Genomic DNA, 12,464 nt, shown 5'->3' on the forward strand with positions numbered 1-12,464 from the left:
AAAAATATATAAATATATATATATATATATATATATATATATATATATATATATATATATTAAAAAAAAATTTTTAAAAATTTATAATTATAAATATGTGTATGTAGACGAAAAAAATATAAAAACCTGTTTTCAGGGAATGAATAAAGAATTAAAGGGAAATATAAGATGGTTGCATAAACTAATAATGTTTATTGATTCACTTATAGACGTATATTGATTATAGTTTCATTTTAAAAATATACAAATTATGTTTAATTAGTGCTCATTTCTGTAAGTCTATAATATTTAGTTCAATTATTTTTAGATATATTCAAAGGACACTCGTAATATATCTGGAACTTACAATACTACGATTGTTATAAGAATGAATAAATTTATTGATGCATTTATAAAAATCCACATATTCTTATAGGTTTATTTTTAAAAATGTATAAATATGTGTAATTAGAGTTCATTTTATTAGGTCATAATATTTATTGTGATTTATTATTTATATTTGAGTGACAAAAAAATAACATAAAATAACAAATATACAAATTATGTCAAATTAGTACCCATTTCTATTACAATATTTATTTAATTATTTTTTAGACATATTCAAAGGCCACTTGTAATATGCTTGGAACATATAATATTAAGAATAAATTTATTGATCTATCTGTCCACATATTTTTATGGGAAGAGAGGAAAAAAATATTTTCAAAGAATAAATAAAAGAAAAATCTAAGATTGTTATAATGAAACAATGTCCACTTGTAAAATGTTAAAAATATAGAATATTTAGTATATATATACATTTTTAACTAATTACACTAATTATTTAAAAATGTAGAAGCATTTAAGATTGTTGAAAGAAGGAGTATTGTTAAAAAATATTATTAAATGAATTTAATAGTACTCGAAAAAAATGAAAATAAATAAATAAATAAATAAAAATAGTAAAAAAATATTAGAAAACACTAAAATGTTTGTGTGGTAATTCAGAAAACAGTCACAGTCATCAGTTCATATAATTTTAGAGATAGAAGTTCCCATAATCCAAGTAAAATATTATTTGCGCAAAGCAGAACTATGGTTGTAAAGTTAGAGTCCTTTGTTGCAGTTACAAAACGAAGAGTGCGACAAATCGCATTTTAAATAACACGTGTTACGACTCGATTTTAATTTACTTGTGCTATTTCCCCGGCTGATTAGCTAAAAACTGTTCCCATGGCCGTAAGACACGGGTAATAAAAGCATCCACATAAACTTATACACCATAAATGCGATAATTACATATGAATTGCGCGAAGAAATAAATGAACTTTTCTGTCTCCCAGTTAATTAGAAAAAACATCAGTGACACACAACAAGACATGTTTCTTTTTAGTTGGAAACATTTTTATTTATAGTTTTCGTGCTGCAATTCGCGATGGTGCAAAACGGAAAATTTGTAAAAAACATCGCGAATAGAAATCTCGTTACTGGACTATTAAAAATTTAAATGCGAACGTAAAACTTGTATTTTTATGTTAGATGCAGCTCTTTTGTCTTAATGATAAATGCAAATGTATGGGCGAGGAAAAAGCCAGTCAATGGCTTTTCCAGTTTAGTATTGGGCACAACGAGGCATAAAACAACTATAAAAAACCTTCCTTAGTGCTACCATGAAGATAACACTGTTTTTGTCATTATACACACATGCACATGCAACGAGGTGTTGTTTCGAAAATTACAAGAATTTATCAGAAAAACAAGTTGACAGATTGGGTGGAGATAACACCTGGTCGATTGGTCCATGTAAACGATGAAAAAACTTAATTTCGTGAGAATTAATCTCACGCCGAATTTAATATAATCTGTGCGGGCTTTTGTGGCACAATTGCCGAAAACAAAAAAGCTGAAAAGTCCCAGTTGATTATTTGGGTTGCGCCGTTGTCTCATTCACAGCTCGCTGGAGGAATTCGAGGACCGTTTTTTCGTAAAATTTCCTGGTACCGAAATAATGGTTAAATTAAATAAGACTTTTGATTGAACGATGTGGCGTTGGGTATTGTCGCCGCAAACCCCCGGGGGACGCGTTTAAAGTACCTGACAGGATATCGGGGACCGGTTCAATGTTGTGCACATGACAGCAATTCTGAACCTCGTGCTCAACTGGGAATAATTCGTTTGCGATATTCCTCTATTATATCATGGCTGACATGTTTATAAATACATCAATGAGAGAAATTTGTTCTTGCAGCGTTGTTAAGACATTTCAAGGAACTGAACCTTGCGATTGAGGTTGAAGTGTCAAGAATATTTGTGGTAAAAAATTGTTTTCAACACACATTTTTCAAAAAGTGCGGTTTTTTCCTATTGTAATTTAAAAAAACAATGCGGTATGTTTTATTGGCCAGTAAACATTTTTACAGTCCACTTACAATAGCAATAAAATTTTCTAAAACAATAACGAAAAATGGAAATCGTGTGTTAAAACAAGGTCGACGTATAACAATACAATAAAATTTCTGAGTATAACATTTCCACAAACTAATAAAACCACCCACGCACAAGGGCATAATTAATCACAAAATCTAAATTTCTTGATATAATGCGGACATTTTTTCAAACATAGACATTTTTCATTTAGCTGATGACAGGCCTTATTAAATTCATGTAGGCGGAAGGACGGTGTTTAATGAAAAACATTTTACGCGACAAATCGAATAAAATCTCAGAGCATCGCTGTAGGTATGTATCAAAGAAGTGACGCTGGCGAGATGAATGGTATTGATTGATTGAGATGGATATCGCACTTCGTTAGTGTACAATGTAAATAGGTGTTGTAAGGCAAGTCTAGGTTTTTTTATTATTAATAGGACTAGAGGTCAAATGTTACAGTCACGAAAATATTAATGTTGAAAGATACCTTTAAAGTTCTTGAAGATTTGTTTGTAATTTTTAGCTGTAATTAAAAACTAATAAAACACACCTATTAGTTTATTTAATATTTGCTTTAATTACCGTGAATCCTCCTTTGGTAAATTGCTAAAATCCAATTACTTTTTACTTTGAAACTGTCCCATAATCACCGGAGAAAATAAAATCTGTTTTCAATATCCTCACACACGAAAATTGCCTTTACACAATCAGGCAGACCACCATACATTTTCGTAATTAACACCGATCATGTTAAACATCCTGCTCCATCCTAGACAATTAAAAGGACAATGCACACATGTAGTGCAAGGACGTATTTAATCAACAACCAATCAATCCGGCAATCCAGTAAATAATTCATTAACAAAACCGTAATATTGTTTAAAAAAGTCTACAATAAAAAGAATCCTGAAACTGAAACAGCGATAGAATTGTGTTTGGTTAGCAATTAACCGGTGTGGAAGGCAATAAAAATGTCCATTCACAGATCTGTGACACCTTTTAATCGTACCCGGTCATGGGAGAAGACCACCATCGAAATCCGTGCCCAAGGAAGACTCACCCGATGAAAAACCCCCGTGAAAAAAGCACGACGTGCCAGACTAGTCGGCGACAGGGTGGTCCGTGTAAAAGAGCAATAAAACGCCGCACACCCAGCCAAAACAGAAATAAACCCATGGCTCCGCCTCCTGGTACTCCGACCAATCGAACTGCTTCGTAGCGATGAGGAAAGAAAGTCGGAACGAGAGGCGGTACCGACCGGCACCTCGGAGAACCCACATAACACCACCGGCTTGGGTCAGTTTTCACGAAGTTGTCCAGTGAGTTGGTATCAGAGCTGACTGACCGTGGGTTTTTCTAGTTGGGAACGTGGAAAAGTTGTGGCGAAGTGTTGTGTTGATTGCAAGAGTTCCAAGGGTAAATGGCTGTTTCCACCATCAATATGTCGCCTTATTTCACTGGATATCCTTTCCAAGGTAACTAAACTTTCTTTAACTTTATCCAGGAGGGAGCTGAGGTCTTCTTCAGACTTTAAATCTGGTTGAAACGTTTGTGGAACTATCCAACATTTGGTACCATTCACTAAAATAATAAATTTATAAATTGGAAATGGATTGTAAACTGTGTAGAGCTAAAAACTAAAATCAAACAATTAAATATAACATAATGGATTTTCAAGATAAATAAAATATTGTTATTATTATTTTTAATGTGATTCTGGTTCAACAAATTAATTAATCAACTTAAGGCTCTTGAGAATAATTAAGAACAATCTTTTTGCTAACTGGTGTTTGAGTTTGTTAATTAAAAACATGAAGATCACTATTACTATTATTAATTATTTTTTGAGTAAATAAAATATTAAGCATACTTATAGGTTGTTATGTTACTGTTAAGTATTTACATTCAATTGTGGCACTTTACAGTTTCTCTGAATTTTTTCTTGTCTCCTTTACATTTTCTTCAAATACATACATTTTCCATTTAACAATTTAGGACAATTTTACTGTTCACCCTAATTTTAAAATGAATATCATAAACGAGTAGCAATTTTATCACATCACTTCAATTCAATTAAAGATAAACAAGTTAATCGTGTTCGTTTATAATTTATTTGCGGACTGAAAGCCAACAGTCCGTAATTCGAGCACCATTAGCCCGTGCCAGTAAATCTGTCTCGTAAAAATTGGAATTTATAGTTTTCTCCCACGAAACCCCCAAAACGCCGATACATCCATCTCATTATCGCCAGCCCGTTCTCCTGTGAGGTCCCCCGTCTAATTAGGGGTCCAATTATTCGGTGCGCGTCACAATGCGGCCCGGTCCGTTTTCTGGGCGCGCGTGAACCGCATGATCGAAAATAGTGTCCGATTGTGTGCGTGAAATGTATGGGGTGGGCGTGAAGATGTTTAACGAAATGAAAAGTCGGCCCGGGACAGCGGCCACTTTGATCTCACTAATGTCTGTTTTCATCAGGCCAGATTCTACACCTGATCCATACACCGTCACGACCGAGCGGCACAACAACCACTTCTTTTACTTAATTAAATCACTCACAAAGATCACCATTATAATCCAGTTAACATCATTTTATTCTGTATGTGGTGCTTTGGTATCGACTGTCGCAATTAATTAAACGACACCAAATGTTCATATGTACCAGTTTAGGCAAATTTTTACTAATCAAATCAATTAAGGCAGTTTAAAGTCAACATTTTTAACAAATCTTTATATCTTTATATAAAAACAAGACAAACGTCTTGGACACGTTAAAACAAGACGGTGTAAAATAATTTTTGCCGCTTCACCACGATGGAAACAAAGACGAAGATATGAAATATGTCGGAGTGAAAAAAGTCCAAAAACGATGCTCAAGGGTTACATTCTTGTGCTGCGGCGTATCTGTAATAAAAACGGGCCGTTCCGGTCACTATTTGGGAATTCTAATTTGGGCGCTACTTTTACATAATTTTTAAACCGCACTTATCCCATTAAATTTGTTGGACAATCGAATTAGTGACCGAGTCGTTTAGTGTCACAACTGGTTTGATCAACAGATGGTTATCTCGTGTTTTAATATGAAGTCATTAAGGTTTCTGTAATTTGTTGCCTTTTGGGGTGCTTCAAGGTTTCAGTCTCTTAAGCCACAGGTGTGATTTTTCCATAATAAATATCTTTTACAGTCGATTAATGGAATCATCTTGTTGTCTTACAAATCTAAAAATAATGGTTGGTTCATTCAGGTTTTCGAAAACATCACGACTGACGTTATCTCGAACGAAAGTGCCGTTGATCGAAATGGGTTCGGAAACAATTCGGTGCACTTGTTTATTTTCCATTGGCTACTTGATTTCTCGATTCAGCTTACAAAAAAACTTGAATGAACACGTAAAAAAAGGAATATGTCAGAGCATGTTACGATGTTATCCGCAGTCAGCTTATGTCAAATGATTTTCGAGACCGATAAGCATCGACGAGCCAAAAGCTCGAGGTGTTCGTATCATGCCATTAATGTTTTTTAATTCACATAAAATCCGAGGTAAATCTGTATTATTAACTTATCGGGACATCAAAATTCCGACATAAATGAATTTTAAATGTGCCGGTGCCGTGTGTGTTAGACACCTCAGGATCTTGATTTTCAACGTGAAAATCAGCCTTCGTTAAACTGTGACAAGTCTTTTTTTATATTATTTCTTCGGGGGATCAGATGGTGTATAAATTAAAACATAAATAATCTCAAACGTTATTAAATCAAGTAGTCCAACAGGTTCCCAATTGTACTTCAACTTCTTTGCCTTCCTCCAATTTTGCCTCCTGCTCCAATTTTTCTAACAAACACAACAATACAAACATCCACAATAAAATAAAACTTGTTCCGGCGAAAAAACTAACGCGATTAGAATCCGTCGGCGATCGCTCAATAGTGCGTGAACATTCGTTTAAAAGACTCAAACAACAAAGACCACCCCGACGTGTTTACACAAAAACCAATCGAGATTAAGACGAACGTAAAACGTTCCTTTGTCCACCTGATCTCACGCCAATTGAACTTTCTGAATGCATGTTATACAAAACTGGTACTTTCTATCTTTGGCACGCCTAATCAATTTAAATAAAATTCATCAAGGGTGAAATGTCAAAAATAGATTCATCGTGGTCGTTCATAGTTTTTGGTCGGTCTCAATTTCGGCGTTTTATAATCACCCAAAACAGTTAATGGCGGCAATCAAAATAAGATTTGGACCCATTCACATTCGTATGTGGACGCGGTTAAAACAGGTGTTCGAGCCGGGGTTTATGATTTATGTTCGGTGGTCGGGTCGGTTGAGTTTTAGTGCCGCTCCAAATAATACTGTAAATTATTCCTATTTAATTTTCTCTGAACTGCTCGAGACCGACTAATGCATATCATTTCGGCCGGAAACGGCAAGATTCTCCGGGTACATTGATTTTTACGCCAGATGTTTAATATTTGCAATTAATTGTTGCAGGACAAGGTAGAGTCAACCAATTAGGGGGTGTCTTCATCAACGGGAGACCCTTGCCAAATCACATCAGATTGAAGATCGTCGAGATGGCGGCTGCAGGAATCCGCCCTTGTGTCATCTCAAGGCAGCTAAGAGTCTCCCATGGATGCGTCTCGAAAATCTTGAACAGGTACCAAGAAACTGGTAGCATTCGACCTGGTGTCATCGGAGGATCAAAGCCTAGAGTTGCAACAGCTGAAGTAGAAGCCAGGATCGAACAACTAAAGAAGGAGAATGCCGGAATCTTCTCTTGGGAGATCAGAGACCGGTTGATAAAAGAAGGAATTTGTGATAAGAACTCTGCACCTTCAGTCAGCTCTATTAGTAGACTGTTAAGGGGTGGAAGGAAGGATGATCCGGAAAGGAAGAACCATTCCATCGATGGAATACTCGGTGAGTACTAAATTATTACCTATAAACATTATGATTATTCATCAATAATTCATGTGCTCTTTCCGTCGGCAACTGCACGAGTATATTGCGGCACTTTCCCAACATCTCACTGACATTTACCGTGACTAAACCCGAAAATGTCGCCGTGGCAAAAACAAGCCTGCGTTCCAGATCAGAACCGATCGTATTTGTTCACGAAATACCTCGGGAAATCGATTATTGATTGAAAAAAAGGCGGTCGCGGTACGCGCATCCGAATCTGTGTAAACTGCTGAAAAACTGGTGTTGAAAATCAGACAGAAAATTTTATCGCACCATAATTCGAGACCTCACAAGTCGCGGGACCGGGCATGACGCAACAAATCCGTGGATGCCCATTCAATGCCATAATGACGGGTCATTTTATTATTACTCAATATTACCCGCTGATCAGCCATTATGATTGATTTTTATTGCCGGCCAAATTAATTTAAACCGCCTCGAGCTACCTGACATTCATCCATTTCGCTTTTGCCACCATCGCCTAACTGAATCGCACACGTCATCATTGTATTATTTTTCGTTTCAGGCCCGAACTCATCCTGCGACGAATCCGACACCGAATCCGAACCTGGCATACCATTAAAGCGTAAACAACGCAGATCCCGCACCACCTTCACCGGAGAACAACTGGAGGCACTGGAACGAGCATTTGGTCGTACCCAGTATCCGGACGTGTACACCAGAGAGGAACTTGCACAGAAAACTAAACTTACTGAAGCTAGAGTGCAAGTTTGGTTCTCAAATCGTCGCGCCCGTCTGAGGAAACAACTCAACTCGCAACAATTGAACGCTTTCAATACGATGTCGTTGCAAAGCGCCTTCCCGGTACAACATCAATATTCAGAATCTAGCTTTAATCAATCCAGTTGGGCCCAACAAAGTTACGCATCTGCAGCCGCAGCTTCAGCTTTGAGCAGCACCCTTCCTTCCAGCACCGCTTTGAGTGCGACTTCCAGCACTGCCAGTACCACACCACCAGCCCAAACCGCTCTCTACAACACTTACAACAGCAGCAACAGTTTGGAACAAGGGAGCGTTTTGAGTGCTAACCAATTCGGTTACAACATGGCCCAAGTTTCGCCTAACCAGCACAGCGTCTCTCCGCCGCAGCAAAGCGTCTGGGGACGACACCAGAACAATAAGATGGCCGATAATCTCAGCACTTGGCACGAGAATTACAGGTAAGAACATGTTTGTTTTGTTGGTTAGTTATAGATGGAATCGGGCGTGAAGTTATAAAGCCTAGACAAGTTTTTGCGTACGTGTTCGGGCTATAAAACCGACGATTCGTTGGGATTTTATTGGCGGTCGGTAATTGTAAACAGTAATTAAATTTTCGTGTCGTACAATGGGATTTAATAACTTGAAACGGAGATGGTGATGTCAAGGTTTGTTTTTAATTTGGTTGGGGGTTTTTGAAACTGTTCTGCTGGGAAAATTTTGAAAATAGGTTTTAAAATAATGTACCGATAGTAATTAATGATAACATATTCCATCCCACAGTAGTACTGCAATTGTTCCAAACATTTTTCGACTTTCGAGGTTGACTAATTAAAAATCAATAACTTGGCCTACTGATTGGATAGTTATTTTTATCGTATTTCTAATATGACAACATTATGACCTAATCCCAAACCCACGTTTGACCTTTTCGAGTACGGTACCATTGCAATTTAAAGTGCAGTTCAGTTGTGGCTCGATTAAACACCACAAATCGCAATTTTAATTGCTCCACATGTGCCAAATATCAATCAATTAAAATTTATAGTACCGGCATAATGTCACGGTCGCAGCGCGAACCTTTAACCGGCAGTACCCAGCAATTAAACAGTACCCATCAGATAATTCATTATCGGTAGCCGTGTTTAGAGTTAAATAGAGAGCGGTAGCGTCTATATATTAGCTAACACCGTGTAATTTAGTCTCGGTGGAGTTTTTAATAATCAATGATTGCTAATGACCGCGTACGGTAGTTGTTGGGGCGCGTCCCGGAATGACAAGATCTCGCGCTCACGGAGGTGGTACCCACGGTACCATCTTTGATTTGTGGCTACCTGGGACGAGTGGCGGGCAATTAAATCGATCGGCGGATTAATTAATGGCCCCGGTACTACGTAAATTTACCATCGCGGGCTATTGATTAGTACCGGTGGTATTGTTTGCTTAATTATTAATGAGATTGACTCTAACTGGTTGTTTTGTTTTGTTGCAGTTTGTTCTCTGGTGCCCATTACGGCGCTCATTCCCCTGGTGAGGCTAAGTCGGGCTATCCATATTTTGGTGCCATGGAAATGTGTTCTGGAAGAGTTCATTAGTTTTGGACGCCGTTTAATTTATAGATATGCTTTAATTTTCATTTATTTCGATAAACTCACTAAGATACTCAGTTTTAGTTTTTGTACATTTTGGGCTTTGACAATTTGTGTTGTTTGTACTTATTATTTATAAGTTTTTTTGTATATAGTTCTGTAAAGGATAATTGATAATTGTATTGTTTAGGCTTAGGACTAGATATTATTTTGCTGTTGTACAATAAATTCAGTAATATGATATTGAAATATATAAAAAGTATTCACACTAATTTATCTTTCATTTTAAATTCAACCTATTTTTATTATTAATTTTGATTAAGACAATAATTTTTGAAGGTAAGTTATTCATTTAATATTTTTCAAAATATATCAAAATATTTTATACACTATTATTACGGAATAAATAAATAAATTTAAAAACTTAAATTAAACAAGGACAATAAAATCAATTAAAAAATTATTTAAATTTTATTAAAAAACTTATTAAAAACTATAGTCTTTAATTAAAATAAATTCAAATTACAATAAATTTCTTGTAATAAATAATAAAGGTCTACAAATATAATAAACATGTAAGTTCTAATACCAATATTAAATTTGGTCATATTTTATAATAATTATAATAATGAATTTTTTATTCTTTAAATTTTTTTAAATTATTAAATATAATTATATTTTATTTTTTAAGTGTTTCAAAATTGTGACTCAATTTCATAATAATATATTACATAATTTGGTTAAAAATATAAAACAATATTTATATTTTTAGTGTTTTTTAATAAAATTTCTAAAATAAAAAAATGATACACATTATTGAAATTTTAAAATAATATATTGTATATTTTATTATTTTAAAATATTATAATAGAACATATATCTTAAGTATTATTTGAGACAAAAATTACATAATTTGGTTAAAAATATAAAACAATATTTTTATTTTTAGTAATTTTTAATAAATTTCTAAATTAAAAGAATGATACATATTTTTGAAATTTAATATATTTTATATTTTATATTTCATTATTTTAAAATATTATATAGAACATCAACTTTATATATTTTTTGATACAAAAAAAAAATTACATAATTTAGTTAAAAATATAAAAGAATACTTTCTTTAACATTAATATGATTAAAATCTTTTCCAAACACAAAATCAATAAGAAAGAGCGAAAAGCAGGCAATGTTGTAGGTAATTTTAGCAATGGCAAGAAACTATTAATTTGTGTGGCCGGTATAAGTTGGCACGTAAAGGACACCTGTGTGCCATTGCATCGGCTGCATTCTTCGGAATTATTTTCGCTCGCGGATTTGCCACGCACATCGTTCCACGACCGGCGAGTACAACACAACAATCGTGGGGGGACGCGTCGCATTTCTCCGAACGTCGTAAAACCGTAAAACCCGGCATTGTTTTACTCGCTCTACGGTTTCCAACTAACTTGCTTAAATTACTCTTTGTGCATCGCCATAATTTCAACCCTCCGTGAGCAGAAAAAAAACAACGTTTCGGTAAGCGATCGATCACCGTTTGCCGAACGGAACGTTTTCACACTTCGAAAAAGACATACATCTTACCGGTCTGTCATCGATGCAAAGAGATAAAGTGGTTGACAAACTGCGACAATGGGCCGGACACAATGGGGACAATGAGGTAGCAACCTGTAAAGTGGCAGTTGGAGTGAAACCGATCGCACGGGGGGTCCAAAATATTGGCCCTTAATACGGATGCTGGTACAGGTAACCAGATCGCCGAACAATTGATCTGGGGGGCATTTAGTTTATATGGCTGATTTTGTTGGAGTCGTGTCAATGTTGAAAAATGTTTTCTTCCAGGCCGGTTGGATACTTTAAACCAATTTGGAAATCATTATTATGCTCTGTGTATTATATTATTCGGTCTACAAAGATGTTTATTTTATTTGCTGGATCAGTGCATTAAATAAATAATAAATGATTTGTTTATATAATAGTAGTAAAAATAAATACAAAAATAACTTCCATATATTATATGTGGACACCTCTTCAGAAATAAAATAATTTGAGCACTTTATTACATAAACTCTTAATTGACTTTTAATTAAACTTGAATCATTTCTTGGTAAGCAAAGATTTGTAAATAGAGGAGAAACCTTTTATAAAATAATTTTCATGAGTATAATTTTATAAAATTTTATATAAGTTAAATAATAATGTCATAATTTTAACATTTTTTTTAAGTCTCTTAAATTTCTTAGACTCTTCTTTTTTATTTTGCCTTTGTTTCTAAATATTAAAGGCCAACAAATAATTTCATAAACATGTAAGTTCTAATACCAAAATTAGATTTGATTAAAAATTTTAAATATCAATTAAATAGTATAATTTTTAATATTTTTAATAATGTGTTTGTTATTCTTATAGTTAGTCTCAATACTAAGATATTGATAATGTTTATAAAAGTTTTTAAAATAATGATTTTATTTTAAATATTTAATTACAATATTTTATAATAATAATAATAATGATGTAATTTTTTATTATTTTTATTTTTAAGTATTTCAAAATTGTGACTTAATTTCAAAATTAATTAGTTTATATAGCTGATTTCAATGAAGTCGTGTCAATGTTGAAAAATGTTTCCTTCCAGGCCAGTTGGATACTTTAAACCAATTTGGAAATCATCAATACAAAAATAACTTCCAAATGTGTAGGAACCTTTTCAGAAATAAAATAATTTGAGCACTTATAATCATTTTATTTCAATCTATTTGTCATCATTTGTTGGTAAGCAAAG

At 34.2% G+C, this 12,464-nt stretch overlaps 1 protein-coding gene across 1 annotated transcript; it reads left to right on the forward strand.

Annotated features, from left to right (window-relative positions):
- Nucleotides 1-3,744: 3,744 nt before the first annotated feature.
- Nucleotides 3,745-9,900, forward strand: LOC109608549 (protein gooseberry). The gene is made up of 4 exons (XM_020024993.2): nucleotides 3,745-3,884; nucleotides 6,903-7,331; nucleotides 7,900-8,554; nucleotides 9,586-9,900. Exons 1-4 carry the CDS (start codon nucleotides 3,830-3,832, stop codon nucleotides 9,686-9,688), a joined length of 1,242 nt encoding a protein of 413 aa, XP_019880552.1. The 5' UTR covers nucleotides 3,745-3,829; the 3' UTR covers nucleotides 9,689-9,900.
- The last annotated feature ends 2,564 nt before the right edge of the window (nucleotides 9,901-12,464 follow it).

The sequence above is a fragment of the Aethina tumida genome, chromosome 1 (genome assembly GCF_024364675.1).
Source record: "Aethina tumida isolate Nest 87 chromosome 1, icAetTumi1.1, whole genome shotgun sequence".
NCBI lineage: Eukaryota > Metazoa > Arthropoda > Insecta > Coleoptera > Nitidulidae > Aethina > Aethina tumida.

Bases quoted from the DNA above. Each gene is read 5' to 3' on its own strand.
- LOC109608549 (XM_020024993.2), top strand. From the start codon at position 3,830: ATGGCTGTTTCCACCATCAATATGTCGCCTTATTTCACTGGATATCCT. The intron at 3,885-6,902 runs GTAACTAAACTT...TAATTGTTGCAG, and splicing joins CACTGGATATCCTTTCCAAG to GACAAGGTAGAGTCAACCAA. The intron at 8,555-9,585 runs GTAAGAACATGT...GTTTTGTTGCAG, and splicing joins ACTTGGCACGAGAATTACAG to TTTGTTCTCTGGTGCCCATT.